This window comes from Oreochromis niloticus, linkage group LG14, assembly GCF_001858045.2.
Source record: "Oreochromis niloticus isolate F11D_XX linkage group LG14, O_niloticus_UMD_NMBU, whole genome shotgun sequence".
Classification (NCBI taxonomy): domain Eukaryota; kingdom Metazoa; phylum Chordata; class Actinopteri; order Cichliformes; family Cichlidae; genus Oreochromis; species Oreochromis niloticus.
Genome location: NC_031979.2, coordinates 29,488,551 through 29,511,988, shown reverse-complemented (window position 1 = coordinate 29,511,988; position 23,438 = coordinate 29,488,551). Strand labels below are relative to the sequence as shown.

At 37.8% G+C, this 23,438-nt stretch overlaps 2 protein-coding genes across 3 annotated transcripts in view; both read left to right on the top strand.

The window, feature by feature from the left end:
* stim1a (stromal interaction molecule 1a) overlaps nt 1-9,377 on the top strand; it is a 28,119-nt gene extending 18,742 nt beyond the window's left edge. The window contains exons 8-13 of the mRNA XM_003455939.5: nt 2,101-2,278; nt 2,911-3,078; nt 3,318-3,418; nt 3,557-3,786; nt 5,243-5,306; nt 6,080-9,377. Of these exons, the coding sequence (XP_003455987.1) occupies nt 2,101-2,278; nt 2,911-3,078; nt 3,318-3,418; nt 3,557-3,786; nt 5,243-5,306; nt 6,080-6,545 (1,207 nt within the window). The 3' untranslated portion in view covers nt 6,546-9,377. The remainder of the gene's footprint in view (nt 1-2,100; nt 2,279-2,910; nt 3,079-3,317; nt 3,419-3,556; nt 3,787-5,242; nt 5,307-6,079) is intronic.
* A 72-nt stretch (nt 9,378-9,449) lies between these two features.
* Nucleotides 9,450-16,043, top strand: si:dkey-24p1.6 (protein sel-1 homolog 3). Of its 2 annotated transcripts, XM_005460686.3 has the most exons (23): nt 9,450-9,771; nt 9,871-10,345; nt 10,550-10,676; nt 10,780-10,901; nt 10,987-11,102; nt 11,193-11,254; nt 11,364-11,496; nt 11,580-11,715; nt 11,830-11,967; nt 12,107-12,312; nt 12,404-12,583; nt 12,780-12,899; nt 13,332-13,472; nt 13,601-13,663; nt 13,777-13,950; nt 14,054-14,181; nt 14,266-14,349; nt 14,440-14,530; nt 14,642-14,729; nt 14,825-14,934; nt 15,031-15,158; nt 15,248-15,350; nt 15,691-16,043. In XM_005460686.3, exons 1-23 carry the CDS (start codon nt 9,679-9,681, stop codon nt 15,778-15,780), a joined length of 3,108 nt encoding a protein of 1,035 aa, XP_005460743.3. In that variant the 5' UTR covers nt 9,450-9,678; the 3' UTR covers nt 15,781-16,043. The 2 variants fall into 2 exon arrangements, with proteins under 2 accessions (XP_005460743.3, XP_019200589.1); XM_019345044.1 differs by having other exon boundaries at nt 14,054-14,349.
* The last annotated feature ends 7,395 nt before the right edge of the window (nt 16,044-23,438 follow it).

Sequence of the window (23,438 nt, the reverse complement as noted above, 5' to 3'; positions counted from 1 at the left end):
AACATTTTCCATAGCTCATGGTCTGGATCAAGTTTCAATTCTCTGCGCTTGTATACTCCTTCTGCTGTTGTGTTCAGCCTCAGTGGGGGAAAGTGCTGCTCCCTGGTGACTGAAATGTGTTAGTACGTTCTGCCCTTGTGCCCCATGTTTAAAAAAACAACAAAACAGAAATTTGAAAATAACAGCAGTTTTTATTTTGTTGTATCACAGTATATGTAGTACTGTAGATCTGGGACTTGTTATCTTCTTCAGGCTATCAAGGCCAGTGACATTTTTCAGTTGAAAAATATTACAAAGTCCTGCATAAATGTAACCACATCACGGGTTTAGTTGGACCTGAATGGTTACAGATGAGAGTATATCGGAATGGTGTGCGTCTCAATGAAAACAATCGTGTTATTGATGACAAGCCCTCTTTCAAAGGCTTATTTTTTTTTTTTTTTTTTTTTTTTTTTTTTTTTAAAGGCTAGTCTAAATATATCCACCACTTGCATGTTCAGAACTCTACAGGAGCACTGGGTGCCACACTGTACTGTTCTAAACTTAAATCCTGACAGCTGTTCTCTTCTTGGCTCTTCTTCCTCTGATGTCAGATTATTGTGAGCTGCCTAGCAGCTGATCACAGTCCTTTGCTCTTCTACATGTTAGCTGTTTCTGGTGATGCATGGCTGATGCAATGCCTACGTTTCATATGTACTGTGGCATGCAATCTAGGCACCCCTAGTAAACATTTCTGTTAATTTCAGCACAAGATGAACTTTCTAAATGAAATAATGCCAGAGAGAAAACTATCTCTTTAATGTGTTTTGCAATTGGTTGTTGAGTAAAAAAGAACAAGAAACACAAAAGATTTAAAATTTGATTCCAGGTACCTTTTACCAAAAGTCAAAGCTTTATAAATCCTCTGCCTCTCTAATACTTGTCATAACAACTAGCACTCAAGGGCTTCTTTAAGCCGGTGCAGCACTGAGCACTGCCCAGAAGGCAGGAAAAGCCTTTTTAGAAGCCGCCAAAGCGTTTAACCTAATTAAGAAATGGTATTTAGCAGGAATGGTGGTGGTCAAGTTAAGGTCTGGAAGACTGAAAAAAACTGATGCTACTAGGATAGCTAGAAAGGTAAATCAAAATTTCTCTTTGACTAAAAAAAATCCTTGGCAGACTGATGGTGCATTTTTTCCACTGTGCAGTCTTCAAAATCCTGCTTACTTAGCACAAAATTCAGCATTAAAGGCATGCATATAAACCTCTAAACAAGCCTGATACAGTCTAGAAATGAATCCTGAGGTTGGAGGATAAAATTAAAATAGAACTTACTTGCTGTGATGAGCAAAGGTATGTTTGGAGATGAAAGGGTGCTACAGTTACACAAAAAGAAGAACTTTCCAACTGTTAGTACAAGGGTTGATTGATCATGCTTTGGACTTGTGCTGCAGCCAGTGGTACATGGAACATTTTCACTGATAGAGGGAGGAATGTACTAAATAGCTGAATAATATAAAGGCAGTTTATTCTGGGAGCAGTCTGTTGCTAAAAGCTGAAGATGACAAGAGTCTGGATTATACAACCGGATAATGATCCTAAATATACCCTAAAAATGCACCATGGACTACCTCAAGAGGATCGACCTGAATGTTTTGCTTTGGCCCTCTCAATCCACTGATTTAAATATAATCCAAAATTTTTGATTAGACCTCAAAAGAGCAGTGACTGCTAGACAGCCAATAAAATCTCTCAAAATTAAAAGTTGTGATACTTTGAATAAAACCTTTTTTTTCTTTCTTTTTTTTTAAGTTCTGACCACTTTTTTTTAATTCTAAAAAAATTAAAAGATGGAATGTGGTAATCCTTAATCTTGGGAAAAATTAGAATTGTTATGTTCAAAAAGAATGTTCATTGTTTTGGAAATCAGCTCATGTTTTACTTACAGAAATATTGTAACAGAAATTTTGACCAGGGTTGCTCAAACCTAAGCACATCTCCATAGTTCATAGAAAATAACAATAGCTTCAACACGGCGTCATTTGCTTGGGCTTAGTAAGCAGCCACTGACTAAAAATTGAGCATGACCTTTGGTCCTTTTTTTCCTCATGTTGTCCTTAGGTTGCAGATTGCCCAGGAGGAACATCGAACAGTTGAAGTAGAGAAGGTAAATCTTGAGCAGAAGCTGAGGGATGAGATAAACGCTGCTAAGCAGGAGGCCCAACGATTGAGAGAGCTGCGTGAAGGCACAGAGAATGAGCTGAGTCGCCAAAAGTATGCAGAAGAAGAGCTGGAACAGGTAATGGTTGCAATCTGATCAATTACATTTAAACGCAATCTGTAGTCCACAAAGTAGAAGCAGTGAACTTGAGTAAATAGAGAAGAAGACTTCCAAGGTGGCATCGGCACAGTATGTTTAGGTCTTTCAGATTCACACTAGCTATAGTGTAAATACACCCACTCAAATCTTTGTCCTTTGGAATTTGGCAGAAGAAGCACAGTTTAGCCCACGTACGTAAGTAAGTGAAACTGTTTGTGCTTAGAGGATTATCACAGTGCACTAATTCAGATGCTTTTGTCACATTTGACTGTCCTGCTAATCTGGGATTAAGCAGAGCTTCTATGTTCCATATAGGTGCTGTTTTCATTAAATACAAGCCTGAACTTTACTAGATTTGAAACCCCTGCTGCTGCAGTACCAGTTGTACCCATTTAAAGAATATTTAACATAAATTGTCCAAAATTCATGTTTGAAAATGGGGGCCATTTACCTAGACACCTTTATTCAGGTTTGAGGTTACATCTGAGCTTTCAGTGTGTGGGATTGGGTTATTTGTGGATATAGAAAAGGCTAAAAATTGTTGGCAGATTGTGGGTGCATTTTTCCTTATGTGCTCATCTAGCATGGCTAATAGTTGAAACTTGTTGCAGGTGCGCATGGCATTGAAGAAAGCAGAGAAGGAGTTGGAGTCACGGAGTAGCTGGTCGCCACCAGAGTCTCTACAGAAATGGCTGCAGCTCACCCATGAGGTGGAAGTGCAGTACTACAACATCAAGAAGCAAAATGCTGAACGGCAACTCCTGGTGGCCAAAGAAGGGGTTAGCATGCAAAATATATATACATTTCCTTGTGTATGTTAAACAAATAGAGTATCATAAAAATAGAGCTTTATGCTAATAATTTAATATCCAAAAATGGTAAACTTCCACAAATTCTGTATTCATTACCCATGAAGCTTTTCCTCTTCTTAAATATTTGGTCAGTTGTTGTAACCTGGGCACCACTTTCCACTTCCTCCTGCTTACCTTGATAAGTCCTTGGTCACTTACTTTCGCAGGCAGAGAAGATAAAGAAAAAGAGGAACACTCTCTTCGGGACTTTCCATGTGGCTCACAGCTCCTCCCTGGATGATGTGGACCACAAAATATTAGCAGCAAAGTAAGTCAGAGACTCTAATTGTGCATTGATATGTTGTTAAAAAATAAAAGCTGAGGAAAGACGATTTCATACATACATTTCATACATTCTCCTCTTTGCAAAGTTTTCTTTTAAATACTTTCTTCTGATCTTTTGCAGACAAGCCCTTGGTGAGGTGACTGCTGCTCTGCGAGAGAGGCTGCATCGCTGGCAGCAGATAGAGATCCTAACGGGTTTTACCATCGTCAACAATCCAGGCCTCCCATCACTGGCCTCGGCCCTCAACCTCGACCCCACTTTCATGGGCGGCAGAGCTACACCTCAGCACTTCATCATGTCTGACGACATGGACGACATGGACGAGGATATCGTACCCGGAACTCTGCCATGTAAGAGTTCCTCTGAAACACTCGGCCTTTCAGTGGGGATTAGCAAAAAAATCCCTAAACCTTCCTCCAAGGCTCTGCTTGGGAAATCCAAAAATCAGCTCACATGACAATTTGGACCTAATGCTACATTTATTATTGTGGCCCCCATGGTGCTGGCGGTAGTGGGGGTTAGACATGTCGAAAATGAGTATTGAATGTTGTTTAACACTTCACACTATGTAAATTCACATAATTGTCTTGTTGTTTTACACACGGTACCACTTGCCTTTTTGTTAACTGTTATTCTGGATACATTTGTTTATTTCATTCAGTAAATTATTGAAACTGAAGATTGCCATGATTTTCCTCTGGAAATTGAAACCCGAAGAAAAATATACTTCTTAAAGAGAACAATTTTTTGTGTTGACCGATTTGTAGTGCTTGTGTCATGATACGTGTTATAGATATGTTGGATCAGCTTTTTTTTTCAAAGGATGCCGAAAAAGGAAATACTTCAGATGTAGTCACTGCCAGAATTATATTCCTATATAGGAACAAGATACGAACACCAAAAAACACAACTCAGATTCTTACACACCTTACAGTTCTTGCAGAATTCATACATTTTTATACATATGTCGGTTTCAAACCATATTTGACTTTTATGACAAAACTTTATATGTTAGGTTATGGGTTTAGGTAACTGGAGCTCCAATTTGCTGCACAAGTGAACAAGTGTTTAATCAACATTAATTACACTGCCTGTCTTACTCCCTTCTCTCCCTCCACCACTTCTCTGGCATTTGGCTCCCACTGCTGTCTCATTGGTCCAACTACAGATGGCAGTCGACTGTTGGAACGGCGAGCTAGTGACCTGTGGTCCATTGGTTCAAACTGTCAGCCCGTGTGGAAATATCCTGGTTGGCCATTTATTCATGCCCCACTTCAGTCCTCAGTCTGACCTTCCCATCTCCGCTTTTGCCTAAAAAGAGTTTTCATACATTTTAACTGGCAGTATGCTCCAGATGGACCCAGCTGTAAACAAAAAAAAAAAAAAAAAATTTCTCCATGCTGCGTTCATTTAAAAACACGCCTGACCTTGCCTTAGTTGCTTGCTTGGTATTGAAATCCTCCTCCCAAATGTTGCCCCTCCAGAAATACTTCCTTTTTTCTACTCCACTATTGTTTTGTATTTGGTTTTTTTTTTTAAAGAAACAATTTTTTCCTATTTAAACTTCTTGTATTCTTATCATTTGTCTTTATTAGATGGAAAGATTAAACAAGTGTTGGGATTTTACTGATATGCATCACTATTATGGAGTAAAGAGGCTAAAATTTGTGTATTTTTATACTTAATAATGTGTAACGTTTCCAAAGACTAAAGCATCTTTTCAGTAATTTTCTCATTGTTCTCACTTTTTCCATCAGGCATTTATTTTATGTTAATGTTACTAACGCTGTCATTTTGTGCCAACAGCTCCCAGTATGATGTCTCTGCGCCAACGCCACATTGATCCCCAGCTGGCCCTGGGCTCCCAGAGGTTGGTAGAGAGTTGCCTGTTGGCGGGGCAGCAGGGCGAGGGAACCCCCTATCCTTCGAGGCCTAGGGCTACCTTCAGACATTCACGCAGCCACTCGTTTGGGCAGCTCGATTGTCTCCCTCTGCCTCCCCTCTCCTCGGCCGTTTCTCACCCGTCCATAATCTTTACTTCCAGCCAAATTCCTCAGTCGTCATCATCCTTATCCTCATCTTCCTCCTGCTTACCCAGCTCTGTGGGAGGCAGTGCAACCCCTCATTCCCATGCATACCATGCTTCTTTCCAGCCCATGGATCCTATTCCTGATTTGTCATTCTCAGATGTCTCCAAAGTGCACTCCTCGTGCAGCGACAGTTTCGGGTACCCATCTGTCTCCGTTCTCCACACACTTTGCATGTGCGTGGGTGTTTTTACACCACCTGTCATGGTTTTACCTTGATAACACATGTAGAGTAGATACTTCCCTTAGTATATTCATTTTTGTTATGTTTCCATTTTATTTTTTTATTTTTTTTATTTTATTAAATTTCACATCCTTAGCTGTTTTTAAGCCATTACAGAAACTTTGCATTTACTCTTTTTCAACCTCTCAGTGTTCCTCCCGTTCTTTGCCTGCGCAACTAACAAGTGTGGAGCCCCACTATCCAGGCTGTCCCCCCGAGTGTCCGTGGCTTTCAAGGCATAGTGTAGATAAACTCAAGCATGCAAAGCTGCTTTTAAACATTCCTTGGATCTGATTTTTCCCTTCTCTAACCTGTGAATTTTTCTTCCTGCAGGGATCTAAATCGCTCCGACTCAGACTCCTCTTTGTCCCTTTCACAAGTTGGTGATCGGCTGTCTGCCTACAGCTCCAAAGGCCACCTAATCAAGCCCACTTCTCTCATGCACGGCCTGTCCAACCGGCCAGATGACGCCATCTCACTGCATGCTCACACCCCCAATGGAGGGAACCGTGTTCATGAGGGAGCTCCCGACAGCCCCATACTCATGAAGAAGGTGTACAGCCTGGGAGAGATCAACAGTCTGTCCGAGTCATCTCGCTCACTCAGCCCAAACTCCACTGAACCTGACACACCATCACCAACAGGAGTGGTGGGAGTTAAAGCCAACAGCCGCATCCCACAGCTGTCCTCCAAGAAGAGCCCCCTAGAGGAAGACAGTGGTTCAACAGGAGAAGACACAGATTCAGCTGCCAGCCGTAAGAAACATACCTTCAAGATCTTCAAAAAACAGAGGAAATAAAAGCTAAATAAATGAACTATGGGCTACCAAAGCTGTCTGACTGTATTCCTCTGTCTGACCTGTTTTTGTTATGTTTTTTAGTTTCTAGTTTTGGGGGTTCATTAATGGTCACATGATGACAAAATGTTTTGTCATTGAATCTTTTTGTAGGTTACAACACCTACTTTGAGAGACTGTGGACTGTTTTACCCAGCTTTATCTGCTTATACTTGGTCAATGTTGAGTATGTGGGGAATGGGCAGGTTTGTATATTGGAATGTAAAGTATTATTTATTCTGCAGGAACTTGTGCCAGTGTCAAAGGGAAATATGTCTCCCACTTGTTTCCTTTTTTTCCTTCTTGTTCTACAATCTATAACATTTTGCATGTCTTCACTTTTGTTTGACAGATACTCGAATGCTCTTAGTGTTTGCTTGGTTCTTGTTGTTAACCTGCTTAGACAACACTTGTTTCTTTTATTACTATCAAAACACCTACAAGTCCAAAGTGAATGCGCACTCCTGAGTATTTTCCTTTTATTGATGGGTACACTTTGTCTGTTTTCTTTTTGTTGATGTCTTGTTTGCGGAGAAAATGACACATTCAGGGGATCTTCAAATATAAGAGGTGTATTAGAATGCTCCTGTATATTACCTTTGGCTGTAAAAACAAATGTTGCGTGTTGCTATTTGAACTCAGTATATCACGATGCCTTCTTAGGGCCATTCTAGGTAATAATAACAATAATAATAATAAAAATATAATAAAAAGGATCAGGGAGGGGGTGATACTCTGAAAAAGAAAAAATCCTAACTTTTATAAGATCTTAGGTGGAAAATTTATTTTAAAAATGAATGCAAAAAAACCCAAAGACTATAGTCTCACATTGAAGTCACAAATATACAAAATAAAAAGGTTCCTTTCTATTTTTTTTTTTTTTTCTTAAAGCAATCTCATCACACTAGATGGTACTTTGCCTCTATTATTCCTAATGACATTATTCAGATGCAGTCAGCAACTATCTGGGAGCCCATAATCATCACATTAAGTATAGCTGTTTATTGGGTTATTCAGAAGAAATATACTGATTTGCATGAGATGCTTTTGTGTAACAGTTATTCTTGCATCACGCCTCAACTTGGCCATTCTCTGTTTAGCAATAGAAACTCAAATTTTAAAAAAAAAAGATAATATAAAAGATGATTATTAAGGGTTTTAATTTTTTTTCTCAGAATATTAATCAGTTATCTTTTTTCCAGAACAGCCCTAATAAGCTGTCCTAGTAATCAGCATTAACTGCTGGGTCTAAATGTATTTGTATTGCACCCCAGAGGTAAATTCTTGCAAAGTATCTAAAGGACCAGCATCAGAGCTTTTGCCTTGGGGTTTTGAATTTCAGTGCATTTGAAACATGGGAGAGTGAAGAATGTCTCTTCTCTTTGCTGAAATATCCAGCTTATCTTAAGGACTATCACTGATTAAACTGGGGGTTTACACACACCCTCACTGAACCAAACGGTTATCAGGTGTTTGAGGACTAAAAATGTCTAGGGTGTATATAGAAATTTTTTTTTTTTTATTAGGCAAAAATGTTACCAAAAAATTACCAAGATGTTTGAAGTGGGTGCCATGAAATGCAATGGTATCTTTAGGTATTTAATTTTAAAGTTAGGATACACATTGTGAAAAAAAAAATGCTAGATGCGCTTGCTTTCTACACCTGTATATCATAAGAAAATGTACAGCTTTGGGTTTGTTTTGTAAGAAAAGCCCCTTGAGGTTTAAAAAGGATCCCCACAATTTTCATGTAATGTGGATTGGGCTATGCTGTCCTGTCTTTTAGTGTTATTGTTTTGTTTGTCTTTTTAGTGGACACAAAAAGCTCCACAGCAGTTTTTCAGTGAGGATTGGGTGTTGGTAAGGGCTATAATTAAGGAATTTCTGTACAAGACTGAAATTTTAAAGTTGGAACCACTTCTGGTTAACATTTTATGGAAGCAGGAAGTCAATCATGTAAAAGTGCCAAATTGTGATTTCTGTCAGAGGCCTTTGTATTTGTAGTATGTTCTAAACCTTGAGCCCCTTTTGCACAGAAGACAAAAGTGCATGATGTATACAGTAATGTATATTCAGAGATGAAATGCTGAATGTCCAAGGGTATTTTCTGTAACAGTATGATCAGTACCGTATGTTTACATTTGTAACAAATAATTATTATTCTCAGATAAGTACAACAAAAAAAATACCTTGTGCCAGTTTTAATGTTGATTGCTTCATTTGAGCACAAAACTATGCATCTAGTTGTAGGTGATTACTAAAGTAGTAGGGACGCCAGTACACTTAGGGCGCTCCTGATCGACGAACAACCAAAAAGTGCTGCAGAAGACACAGAAAGTCTCCCCCAGCCTCATAATGTAACAGGTGGTTTGGATTTATAAGACACGTTTAAATATTTTATTTAAAAAAATAAGACGAGCTTAAAAAAAATAACAATTTCCTACTGGTACTTTTTTAAAGTGTCATTTGTACCTTTTTTGCACGACAGAGCTGTAAATTGGTTATGCCATCTGAATGTGTGAGTGTACGTGCGTGTGTCTGTCTGCTCCCGGTATAATGCACTGTAACGTTGATGCATGTCAACTGTCATAACGAAACCTATATTGGGTTAAAAGAGTGGATCAGCTTAAGCTCTTAAGTCCTCCACCCTACTTTTCTCGTCTTTATTTTGAGCTTCTATTTATGAAAACCTACAGTATATTTGTACAGGAAAAAAAAAATCATTTTGCATCTAATGTTGTGGTCTAAACTTTGATGGCACTCCTGCATGAAAGCAATAAACTATTTTGAATGAAAGGTGAGCTGCTTCTTCCAATACACAACACTTTGAGTTACTGCTGTAGAAATTTTTTTGAATTTCTAGATTTGACTCTAAAGTTTGGATCAGCACAAAGAATTCAAATGTAGGTTGTGAAATTTAGATTCAGGAAACGGGTGAAAGATATTGGGTTACCTTTCGTTATATTGTCAGCAGTGAAATGCAACCAAATCCAGAAAGCTCCACGAAGGTGTATATAGTAAGTGGGTGGAGCTTTGTGCTGTCAAATATTTACCTAGGAGAGTAGCTGAGGTAGAGCAGGATAAGATCCGGGTCTTGATGCTTGTGTTTCACTGCAGCAAGATTAATGCTTGGGCAATGGATTTTCATACACTGTACAAATATATCTATCAGCTTTGCCTCACGATGCAGGTAGGAGAAGGTTTGCCTTCACCAATACTTCACTAATACACTGGTTCCTTCTAGTGTAGTCTTCTAAGCAAATGTATGCTTGTCTTCTGTCACATACAGGTTGTTTGGGGTTTAGATGAGGTGAAAATCCTGAATCCTCCAGAGGAGGCTTTGCCAGACCATCTTTTGCAAGTACTCTACTCTTGTGATAAACCTGCTACAGTACAGCTGGACTGTGTTGTATCCTTTGAAACTGGCACCATAAGCACATTTCTGCTAAGACAGTGGGCTTGTGTCCCAGGTGTCAATAAAATAAGGACTATGAAGCTGAATCTGCCAGACTGGTTGGTGTATCAACCTGATGGGATTGTTCCAGACTCTCAGTGGGTGCTGAGTTGTATCCTTCGAGCCTCAGTCAGACACACTGGATATGATGATACTGAGAAGTCTGTCAGAGCTCAACATGTGGCAACTTTGAAACCTAAGCCCTACTTAAGTCGACGTGTCAAACAACATCAGCTCTGTATTGCCTGGGGCACACGAATGCTCCAGCTAACTAAACAGTTTATCCAGAAACAGTGTGCCTTGGAACAAGGTGAGGTTAGAGAAGTAAGATTAAAAGTTAACTCTATATGAAGTTAAAGTGAAGCTATGAAAAAAAAATTCTCTCACCATGTTTGACAGCAATATTCTCTGAATCTTAAAGATTTCAGAGGAAGATGGAAAAAACTCACATAGTCCTCATTTTTTTAACTTTGCAATAACAATGCTAACTTGTAGGCTTCCAAATTTCATTTAGAAACGCTTCATTTGCTGTCTTCAATCTATGCTTCAACTGGAGAAATCTTTGGTATCACAAAGACACTGAATCCCTACAGGAATGAGGTTCTGGAGTATTTACGTGTTAAAGCCATCTCTTTCCCATGGTATGATAGACTGTTTACACTATATCCACTAGTTTTCCATTCTGTCATTGAAGTTACCATTTAAGGTCATTTAAACAAGTCTTTTTTATGGGGGGTTTTCTAGGTGTACGCTTTCCATCTGGATATTTGTAACCAGACACTGCCAGGAAGCCTTGTGTGGCGTGTTTCATCATATAAATTCCCAAAATAATTATATCACACCAGCAATACTCCTCACAACTTCAGGTATAGTTAATTTTTTTCTCAGATATTCTATTTATCGCAGTATCTTGACTTACATAAGGCTCATCTTCATTCACATTAAACACAGGTCACCTACACATCCAGATGAATGGAGAGTCTCAGGAATCCTCTGCATTTCTCTCTTCATTCAAGGTCCCTTTAAATGTGTGGTGCAATCTTATTGTGATGGTGCAAGGTAGAACAGTAAGTAGTCTCTTGTTCACACAGCATACAGTTTATCATGCACATCATCATAATAATGAAAAAAAAATGCTCATTGTCATTGGATCTCAGGTGACTGTCAATATGGTATGCTTGGATAAAGACCAAAGAACAGTTAAAACTTCTCAATATATGTAAGTCTATTTCTATTGTGACATGATTCAGTTATTACCCAGAGGAAAAAATGCATTTGACGTGTACTTTAACACTATGTGCTGTTCTGCTGTATAACATGCTTTACAGGTTTAGATTTATTATCATGCTTGATGACACAGAGGGATATTTTGTGATTGGAGGAGGGAAGTATATACCAGGAGTGAAAGGCTATTATGGACCAGTGATATACCACCGCAACCGAATAGTGCCTGACATTATGGTACTTCTAGTAATACTGTACTTTAGCTACATCCAACTCAACTGTTCACTGCGTTCAAGTCTGATTATATCTTTCTTTTTCAGTCTGACTTTTATGTTCCAGATGTTATACAGAATTTAAATCTCACCAGGTGGCTGCAGACTTGTGAAGAATTTAGCTTTGACATGAATGTCAAGATCAGTGGCCATTCAATCAAGATCCAGCAGAGGACAGAAGCTGGTAATACCAGCAGTAGGGTTCTACTTACACTAGATGGTGCAAAAAATAACTTTTTAACTAAACTTTTTAAAGTAATGACACTGTGAGTAATGTGTTTGTGCTGCTTTTCTTCAGAAACCTGCTCTCATGTTTTCCATAAGTGGGTGGTAAAACACAGACAAACATCGAATCCACAGTGTGAATCGTGGGAAGCAGCTGCTCCTCGCAGAAGACATGCTGCTAAACTGGCCAAATTATTAGTTTTAAAACATGGTGAGAGACGAAGTATAATCTTTTCAATTGCCAGTGCATTTTAAAATATAATGCTGTCCGCTTTTCTGCAGTTGTAATAGCTGCTGTTTTGGATTCTGCATGTGATTAAACACATTAAAGTTTAATTTGTGACTTGCAGAAGGAAGACCAGTTAGCCTGCATGATTTGGGCAGAGCACTATACTCCTTATCACTCCATAAGCTGGGCAAAGCGAGCAGCACGGAAGTGGTCAGCAAAGTATTATCGCTGCTTCTCCAAGCTGGCTGTCTAGCTGATACCCGAGCTCTGCACATGTCATCTGTGCTTTACAGTACTGGCCTAGGAGTCCAGAAAGAGCCTTTTAAGGTCTGTTTTATCAGGTCATTTATACTTAAACTATTTGTTTTTTAAAAGCTTTTTTTCAATATATTCTCACATGTTCAAATGTATGATGCAGGCTTGGCTCCTGGGCCTGCTGGGTGCCCAAAAGGGTGATCGATTGGCATTGCTGCATCTTGGGCACCTGCACCACCTTGGACTGCATGGTCAGCCCAAGGATCATGATCTGGCCTATGCCTATTATGCTAACATTGCTCAACAGACAACTATAGACCGTCACAATCCCTCACCACAGCAGGTTTGGAAAGCATTGTTTTTTTCTATATAAATATCATTTTTACACAATGCATGACCTGCTTTACCAATACATTTAGAGTACTTTTTATCATGGCTACAGTTTTTGGATTTCTGTCCTCAATAAATGTATCTTTGTTTCTTTAGTTCATTAAAAAATGCAGCAGTATTTGTCTCCTCTTTTTCCTCTCCTTTTTTAGACAACAGTTGAGGCTATTTTTGTGAATGATGATAAGATGTTGAATATCCAGACCAGTGAAAACCACCACATCTTTCAATGGCTCAAACATCAGGCTCGGAGGGGAGCAACTGAGGCTGAGGTAGTCTACTGACTATGTTGTTGCCCTTTTGTTTCAAGTATGCTTCTCACATTTCATCAAGACAAAGACTGAGTTAACGGGTTTGTCACAAGACTAACTGCTGGTATAACTGTTGGTATAATTGTTCTTCCACAAAGACAAACACAGAAGTAAAATCACTGATTTTCGTTAGCAAGAACTACAGAGGCAAATTTAAGGAGAGGTGGAGCATGGGCAAAGGAAGCTCTGGACTCCTGGTTTATTAATGCACTGCAATGCTTGCAATCTCTACGTGCTTTACAGGGACATTTGTTTAAATTGAAATTTAATGTTAAAAAAATCTAAAATAGTGGATTGAAATGATAATGTAGAACATCACAAGTAAAGACATTCTCAAGAAATGAGGGATTTCAACATTTCGATTTTAGTAATACCTTCACAATTGTCTTACAGCAAGCTATTGCCCGCATGCTGTTCTGGGGCCAGCAAGGAGTGACTCCAAACATCCGGGAGGCTGTGAGACACTATGAAAGGGGAGCTGTCCAGTGGGAGGATCCAGTGTCAATGTATGACTATGGGATAGTACTTCTGCAGGTCAGATTTGCTTTTGATATAAAATATGAAACAATATGGAGAATTATCTTAATCTAAAGGTTTTTCCTTCCACCTTCATTAGTGTTTAGTCACATCTACTTGTAATATATGAATGTTTCTCTCTGTAGGGACATGGAGTGGAAAAGAACATTCCAAAAGCTGTCACATTCCTAAAGAAAGCAATGGATAAGGTGGCTAAATGTTAATAACTTCTTTATGACATATTTGTTATCTATGCTGTGACATCTGGAGTCAACTTTAAGTTTGCATCTCATTCTGGTTCTCAAAATAATCTGTCCTACAGGGTCATGTTCCTGCAATAAATGCCTTGGCCTGGTACTATGAGCACTTTGAGAACGACTACAAACAGGCCGTACAGCTATGGGAACAGGCCGATCTCCTCATGTGTCCAGAAGCAGCCTTAAATCTTGGTGTGATTTACTCACAGGGCCTTTATCCAGGAAAACCTGCCAATCAGGTAAGCTCAACTGTAACATCATCATCCACTGTAATGTATAAGTCATGGGTCCTTTAAGTGGTAATAACTAATATATCTTATAACTAATTGATCTTTCCTACAGTATATAGCCTATAAGTACTATCTGAAGTCTGCAGAGAGAGGAAATATCAGGGGAGGGATTCTGATTGCTGACATTTGGACCACTGGGATGCCTGGCTTTGTCAACAGACATCCATCGGACGCCGTTTTGTCAGCAAATTACTTTTTATTTATTTCAATTCACATGCATTACTATTTGTGCCTTGACCAGAATGTATTCTTAACTGACTGCAGGTGGGTAAAGTGGGCAGCGGAGCACAACGGATACTTGGGCAGCGTCTTACACAAAGCTTTGGATGCCTATCTCAAGAGTGACGTGTAAAGTCTTTCTCTAGTCACAGTTGCCAAAATCCTGATCAGATCACTAGAATGCAATTACAGCTATTTCATCTTCTGACTTCGCTACAGGTTCACATCACTATTATATTACATGATGGCTGCTGAAGCAGGATATGCAGTTGCACAGTTTAATGTGGCATACCTGTGTGAACAAAATTTGGTAAGTAACAGAAATGTAAATCTGAAATTTGTCTCTATTAGCCTAAATGTTATTGTCACTTTCCTGCTTACTTCAGCTCTCCCTCTTTATTTATCACTTTTATGTCAATAGGGAGGTTTTCTGGATCCTGTTTATGCATCAGACTGCATGTGGAGATATTACAACCTTACAATCCAAAGTCAAAATCCTAACACTTATGGTAAGTCACTAACTTTAAATGCAATAGTTGCATACACACAGTTGCAGACTTGTGTATTATACCTGATTTGATCTCGAAATCTGTTTTTGCCCCAGCTTTTATTAAGATGGGCGACTTGTTTTACGAGAGGCATGGTAACAGGCAGAAAAACTTGTTTTCTGCAGCACAGATGTACACACTGGCAGCACTAAGGAACAATCCCCAGGTTTACCTGCTTTTACATTACACCTTTGCTATGTTTTTGTATACATCGTGTGCATTTGTTTATGTTTTAGTAAGTCATACCTGTCATTTTCCACAGGGATGGTATAATTTAGGTATCCTTGCTGAAGAAGGTTACAAGCTGCCACTGTCTATACTGATTAAACTTGGCATCTCAGAGTTATACCTGGCAGAGAAGGAATTGCTTCTAATTGCTCTGTACAAAAGGTTGGTTTGAATACTGTCTGTATTAAAAATGCAGCTTACTGCACGTACATATATGCAACAGAAAAAAAATCTATATTTTTTTCCAAAAGATGCAGAGACTCAGAAGATGCAGACTCATTCTTTCCTTGCAGCCTTGCCCTCTTCAGTGTATATGTACAAAGATTTCAAAAGCACTATAGTGTTGCTATTAAGGTAAGTGTAATATCCATATCTACACCAACTCAGTGACCAACATAAGATTTAACAACCCAAATTAGGTTCAAACACAGTATGTCATAATGAAAGTATTTATTTAATTATCAGTCTTTGTGTAGCCTGTAACATGTTTCTTTCATTACACACTATAATGATATTCACATTGATAAGAAGTCATGAATTTCAAACTTGATATCCTGAATATTAAAATCTAAATCTATCAGGTATTGTAGTGTAGTATAATATTTCTCTATGAAATATACTTGATCAAATCAATATTGATACTGCTTCAATTTGAACTTGAATTTTGTGCTCCTGTTCCTTTTATTTCCCACAGTTCTGCACTGCTCTTGCTGTGGTTGCAGCTCCAACAGTGTTTTTAATCATCCGTGGTATGTTCAGGAGACGCTTCTTGTCTCTGCACTAGAACCAAGGTTGTTGTGACACTTGCCTGCAAACAAACTGAAGGACTATGTGGAAAAGTCAACCTTCATTAGCGCAGAAACACCACACTAGTTTACCTATTGGTTACTTGGGACAACTGTACGGAGCAAAGCTGACATAAAAATGAATGTATTTTTTGTATATGTATGTGTCTGTAATCTCTGTTTACTGCTGTTAAAAAGACTCACTTTTATTTTATTTTTTAATTGAATAAATCATAAAGAGTGCTGTTTCCTCTGTTGATTATTTCATCTTGGTTCATTTGTGAGTAAATGACCATCAGATGGTCAACTCCACCATCACCACTTTATACTGCATCATGAGAAACATATCTTATATTTCAAAATTAATATTTGGATTTACATAAAGTAAACAAACTAAACACATTTGTTTAAAAGCAGTAATAATATCCACAGCCCTGCCACTTTCTGAAAGGTTTAAATGTAATATCATATATATACAGTAACACAATTTTGCTTGGAAACAGAAAACGAGAATTTATATAGCAATTCATATTCTAACAATCAGAATTAAACAAGTAGTCACTGACAACTCTCCTCAGAACAAATTAGTTCAGCTACATCTTAATAGCAGTCTCAGAAGATTTTAATTCCCCTTGGTTCTATTTTGAGGAATAATTTGGCATTTGTTGGGGGGGGGATGATGGTATGACAAATGTTTAGTTAATTAGTTTTACATAACATTGCATCCTTGCTACTGAGGTGAACATACGCTGACATTTTAAGATGGCATCCTGAAAAAAAACCCCTTAAAACATCTAAAGAAAAAACAATTCACCCTACCATATTCTTTAGTAATATCACTTAATGAATTATGCATATGTTTGATATTCCTTCCTTACTGGGAAAAGTATAAAAAGTGCAGAAATCTGTGCCGAAATATTTTTTTCAGGCTGAGGGATTTGCAGGAGTTGACCGGACGGGCCGAGCCAGAGAGGAGTCATAACATCACAGCATGTTGTTTTAAGCTAGCGTTAGCCAAGAAGTTAGCCAATGCTATTGGCTACCCTTAGCTCCAGAAACAAGGGGAATCTTTTTCCCCCTTTTTTACCCACATTGCAAAGCATAATAACATCATGACTGGTAAGTTGCAATGTCGAACCTGTTAAATTAATTAATGGATAGGTCAATGCAAACTTTTTCTACGGAAGAGGATTAGGGCCACTGGAAAGAAAAAAAAAAGGAATTCTGACTTTAATCTCAGAATAGTCAGAATTCTGAGAAAAAAGTCAGAATTCTGAGATTAAAGTCAGAATTCTGAGAAAAAAGTCAGAATTCTGACTTTTTTCTCAGAATTCTAAGAAAAAATTAAAGTCAGAATTCTGACTTTTTTCTCAGAATTCTAAGAAAAAATTAAAGTCAGAATTCTGACTTTTTTCTCAGAATTCTGACTTTAATCTCAGAATTCTGACTTTTTTCTCAGAATTCTGGAAAAAAAGAAAAAAAAGACGTGCCCACTTTTTTTTTTTCCAGTGGCCCTAATCCTCTTCAGTATTTTTCAGTTAGTTTTTTTAGCTACATTTTTTTATAGTATTGTTCCAGCTAAGTGCAAGGAAACTGAAATTTAAACCGGGTTAAAACAGACTTGAAAAAACAACAGAATTGTCTTAACTCTTCATGGGATAGATTCAACAAGGTGGTGGAAACATTCCTCAGAGATTTTGGTCCTTGTTGAAATGATAGCATTACACAATTACTGCATATTTGTCATCTACATAATTGTGATGCCACCACATCCCAGAGGTGCTCTATTGGACTGAGCCCTGGTAACTGTAGAGGCAATTTGAGTACAGTGAAAGTAGTACCTACCATATAAATGTTGCAGCCTTCAAAAAGACTCATCGGCTTTTTTCCAATCGTCTGTTGTCCAGTTTTGGCGAACCTGTTTGAATTGTAGCCACTCCTGTAAGTCATCTGCTTTAAGGTTTGACAAGTTGTGTGTTCAGAGATGTTCTGCATTTGTTGTTGTATCAAGTGGTTGCTTGAGTTTCTGGTACCTCCCTGTCACATTGAAACAGTCTGGCTATACTTCTGTGAACCCCTGCATCAACAATCCAGAGATCCATCCAACATCCAGAGAACTGCCATTCACTGGATGGTTTTTCTTTTTCGGACCATTCTCTGTTAACATTAGAGATGATTGTGTGATAAAATCCGGTCATTTTGACCGTGTCTACATGACTACACTGAGTTGCAGACATGTAATTGGCTCACAAAATATTTCTGTTGACAAACATTTGAACAAGTGCACCTAATAAAGTGCCTGCCAATATAGTTTCTGTATTTGTGCATCATAGCCAAATACCCCAACTAAGTACAATAATTTGACAGCATAAAAACAAAAAGTAACAATTATTTATTCAGGCATGAATGTAGACTGAATGTACCTTGAATTTCAGTTGAAATGCCCCTTCATGGTGTTGGAGTTTTCTATTTTCAGGAATGATGTTTTTTCCTATATACTCGTGATGGAGGCATATGACTAATGTACCTATTGGACAGCAGCTTGCAGTCAGCAGGGAGACTGACCTTCAGCCTCCAGACCTGGATTCAAGTCCGTGCATCAGCTTATGTTTTTGAGAAAGTTCCAAAATTCTTAAAACCTGGAGCGTTTCTATTATCCAGGTGACCTCTGTTCTTACCACAATGTTGACAAGGGCAATGACGTGGTTACAGAGGGTTGACAAATTAATGTCATCACCTCACTGATAATGACGTGAACCCTAAAGTAATACATCAGAATTACAAACACTGCAAAAATGGTTGGTTAAATTATAGGAGCCTGTCTGACAGTTTAATATATGTCTCAAATTCCCAATACTACCCTGAACAATAGCTGTATTATACTGTGTGGGACATTAACCTCTCCAATTGAGCTGTTTAACAGACAGAGGCAGAATGGGTAGCCTGGGTAGTTGGACAAGTGCTTTTGAAATGTAGAGATGGATTTTGTGCTTCTGTTGCTTACATTATAAGAGAGTGGTGATTTCTGTCCTTATATTTGTGATGATAACTATTTTGGCATAATTTGAAAAACCTCTAAATGGTGAACTGCCTGTTATCATTTTAATATATTTTAATTTTACTGGGTCTAGTAATTTAATGGTTGACATATATGCCAGAGAAATATACATGAGAAAAGCCAGTGATGTCTGAATAGTTGGCCTCACTTGTTCTTCCACTATTTTTTGCTGCTCTGATATATTACCACTATTTTACGGCCATTTTTATCTTGCTTCTTTTGATTTAGGACAGGGACTGTTTTACAAAGCATATCTGTTTTTGTTCCCCTTACTGTGACTTTAATATGTTTTCAATTACTTTGTACAAAGAGAGGTTATAGGGTATGCTGTCCAAGCTTCAATAAGGTTCTGCAATCATTGTAATTTAAGTGCACCATAGCCAGGGTTGTGATTTGAAGCTCAAAAGCTGAAATGTGGAGAGAAGTTGAATAGAAAAGGAAACGCCAGCACTTGGGGGATTTTGAAATCAAATTAGTGTAACTCTGCAGCTTTTACTTTGTGCATGCTGGTTTACAATGAATGCAGCTCCTGACAATCTACATTATCAATGCAATCTGTCTCGCTTTTTCTTTTCTTCTTTTTCCCATCCACTGGTTTTGATCTGCTTTTTCTCTTTTTTTCATTTTCCCATCTGTTTCTCTCCCTCTGTGTTTGCAGAGGTTATTTGGCTGGTGCAAGGAAAGAGAGCTGTGGCAGTTGTGTGTGTACAGATGAGGCAAAGAGAAGAAAGTCACTCAGGCGGTGAGCTTCACTCATTTCTGGGATATACAACAGAAAGGCAACACAGAGGTGCAGATACTGTGAAGGTACTGTGTGTGTTAGTGTGTGTGTATGTGGTTGTGTTTTTATTGTATTTGGGGGCGAGTGTAAAGTAGTACTAACTGTAGCACTTGTGGGCATTTTTAATCATTTCTTGTTTGCAGCACTGAAGACTTTTAGTTGGATTGAAGCTTTCCTTTTCAGAGACTTAAAAAGTTAGTTTTAAGTTCAAAGGAACGTATGTGGTATTTGTCAACTGTAATTATTTTTTAAGCTAAGTCTCCACATAACCGTCTTCAAGGATATCTGCTGTCTTTTCGTTTTGGGTCTTCAGCTGAAAAGCTGTCTTTTCACTTTTGGTTAATATTCTATTATTTAATCTTAATCTTACAAGTTTGGGTTATTATGGAACATTGGTATACCGAAGCTCTGTGCTCAGTATAATTAACTATAGCCTTGAAATATTTTATTTCCTTTAAAAATGCAATTCTGGACTAAAATCATATTTTCCCATTTTTGCTATTTCTGCTCAAATCTCAAGCAAAATAGTGATATGTTTATCAGTCACTACGTTTTTCCATGTTAGAAATGATATGCCATAATCAGTGGGCCATAGATATCATAATGCACGTGGTGTTATAAAAGCTATTTGAAAATTTGCAACACACTCATTTTCTGGTAACTGTGGGGATCAGAGGAACTATAAAGAAAACACGGATCAACCATCTTAGTGCACCAATAAGGCCTTCTTTCTAATGTATAGATATATTGAACAAAAGCCAGCCATATTTAAAATGTCTTGGAGGACTTTTTAAAACCACTGAGTTTTTCCTACTTACATTTGCATGTAAGAAAGGACATTTATCCACAAACTTTGTAATGCTGAAATTTAAGTAAGTTGAAATTTAGTGTTATCTTCCAGTTTACACACAGTATGAAAACCTCAAGCAAGGATTGGAGCTGTCACTTGAGAAAGCGACAAAACAGAAGAAATCAGTTTAGGCTTAAGGGAAAGAAAGTTGATTCTCACAAAGTAAGAGATGGATAAACAAAGCTATCACGGCATTTTCAAGTGTCAAGAACTATAGTGAGAAATATCATCAAGAAATTCACACAGTGCAGAACATGCCTGCCAGAGCAAACATTTCAAAGACTCTAGTCTTGTTTGAAAGAAAACTAGTGAGAGATGTGTCTTAAGACCCCAGTACAACTGGCAACACATGAGTGAATCGCTCAGGCAAGTCGGGAATTGTGGTATAAAAGAAGACAATCAAAAGAACCCTACACAAGAATGGATTCCGAAGTTGCAGTGCACGAAAAATTCCACTTCTGCACAAGACAAAACCTGCAAGCTAGACTGAAGCATCCTAAGGACAATCTGGATGGAGAATCTGCATCCAGATTGTCTGACCAAGTGCATCCCTTGGTCAGATAAGATGACGCTTTGGCCATAAAGACTTGAAGCCCATTGAAAATCTGTGAGTTGAACTGAAGACCAAGCTCCATGCAGGCAGACCATCAAATCTGGAGGAGCTTGAGAGGCTTATTAAAAGCCTGATAACAGGCTTTTAATAAGCCTGTTATCAAAAGCATGTTATCAGGCTTTTGATAACAGCCTGATAACAGCATCAGTTAGCTGATGCTAGCTGACTGTTAGCATCAGCGGGTTTAATAATTTTAACCCTGGTAGTTCTTGTTTTTTGTGAAATAATTTTATTTTTGCTTGGAAAGTAAAATAATGTAAGGATCCAAAATAAAACTAGGATGTTTGGAAAAGCTGTGTTAAAAAAAAAAAATCCTTGCTCTGCTTAACAGCACTCAGGAAATATTTTCATAGGGAGGATATTGATTCTTCCTTAACTGTACTATATGTTGCCACTTTTCTAATCCTGGCACAAGAAGCCGACGTTCCCATTCTTTTTCTGGATTTCTGTGAGAGAATGAGATTTTTCCAACCCAGAAAACGCACTAGTGAACATCAGAATATGAAATTCAGAAAAAGGAAAAAAAATCTGCAAAAAAAATCTTTACTTGTGTTTATTTTTCTTGCTGACTTTATCAGGAATCATTAAAAACTTACTCCTTGCAGAACTTAGCAATTAGGTGAGAGTAAGTTCTCTTTTGTCAAATATGTTGTGTATGTGTATTATTACAACTAAAAGGATTTTATGTTTCAATTATATATAACCCTATAATAGTCACAACTCTGACTATTACAAGTTGGTATGTAATCACATTAAATGTTCAGTTCTCCATTGTGGTTATGTATGTTGGATTAAGCAATACTCTACCAGACTGATGTGTTGTAATGGATGGTGATCAAGAGTCTTTATTTTTTATTTTTGTCTAATTATGAAATGGAGCCAAATCATCTTTTTCCTCAGTGTCAAGATTTGAATAAATGAATGCATAAAAGTGTTAGTGTATTGATTTTATTCTTCCTTTGGAAGCTCGTTGTTAAATGTCAGAGTGAATGATAGCACTTAGTATACCTTGCCAGATAGTGTCTATGAGTTATTAAAGTGGGAAGATGGAGCTTTGCCCACATTTTACTTCACTCCATTGCTTAGTGAAGACAGAATATGTGTCTCTGCAGATATAAACACAGTTATGAGTATGCATTTTTTAATTAAGAGCAAGTAATAATAAGTATTTAATAGTGGTTATATACCACCTAACCTCAGCTTTATTATGTATTTATTAACACCATTAATAAATCTTACACAGCCAAGTAAGTTTGAAGTGTCTGCTATGATCAATTATGATTACCATTGTTATTCTCTTGTACTATTGTTGTCTTTTCAAGTAACTTAGAGGTACTACTGGATTGAAATGTTTAATCATTTCCTGATGGTCTTAGATTTCAGAAGCACATTTTGTTTGTTTCAGATTTCACATTTTTTATGTATATATTTCTGAATGTCTTAATTCATCAAACTCTACATTTTATTAAAGGTAAACTGATATATTTTATCTGACTTAGAACAATTGTAAAACTATAAACCTATATTAATACTGTGCACCCGTGTATTATGGGCACCTTCACCCTGCAGCTGTTGTTTGTCCTGAACTGATTTTTGTACCATAAGTTAATTTCAGCTGTAATATTGTTATATTTTTCCAGGTGTCAGAAGGTACCATGGTCACAAGAAGCTTCAGTACTGCGGGATGCAGAGCTCTCACAGTGTGTGTAGCGCTTTTCCACTTCAAACTTCCTCTCATTTTCTGTGGTCACTTCCTGGGTGTCCACAGTCAAGGTAAGAAAAAACCCCCAAATTAAACTCTGTTTTTACTACACTGTGCTATGAGGCAGGAAACATGAAAAGGACCTGCTTTTATTTATAGTTCAGGACCACTGTAATCAGAAGAACATCGGTGTTTCCATATACAATCATTTATATTTCTTAGTAAGGCTCTAGTGAGGCCTTTCCTGCCCTTCCACTTGCATATGTCAAAAGCATAGGGAAACATGGGAAGAACTCACCTCTCTCACACTTTCTGCTTCAGTTGAGAAGAAATTTGTTATTTATCAAGTATCAATTATTCTCTGGTTCCAGGTGGGTGTGTTTTGTTTTGCATTGTATTGTTGGAAGGTCATTTTCACTTGAATTTTTTTAAAAATCCTTTTGGTCCCAAAACACAATAAGAGTAAACTTAAAGACCCTGCAACATCATATCCTAGGTGGAAGCACCAATGATTCTATATGATGAGGTACATAAGAATAACAGTTTGAATGTTGTTTTATATCTTGATAGATAAGTAATACAGCATGTTAAAATCTGTGCATTATCTATATAATGTGCAACAGCACACTATATGAGATCCGTAGTGAGCTGCA

What these genes read in the sequence shown, in the direction of transcription:
- si:dkey-24p1.6 (XM_019345044.1), top strand. Translation starts at nt 9,679, where the DNA reads ATGCTTGTGTTTCACTGCAGCAAGATTAATGCTTGGGCAATGGATTTT. An exon ending in AATACTCCTCACAACTTCAG is followed by an intron (nt 10,902 to 10,986) that starts GTATAGTTAATT and finishes CATTAAACACAG; the next exon opens with GTCACCTACACATCCAGATG. An exon ending in TAAAGAAAGCAATGGATAAG is followed by an intron (nt 13,664 to 13,776) that starts GTGGCTAAATGT and finishes TCTGTCCTACAG; the next exon opens with GGTCATGTTCCTGCAATAAA.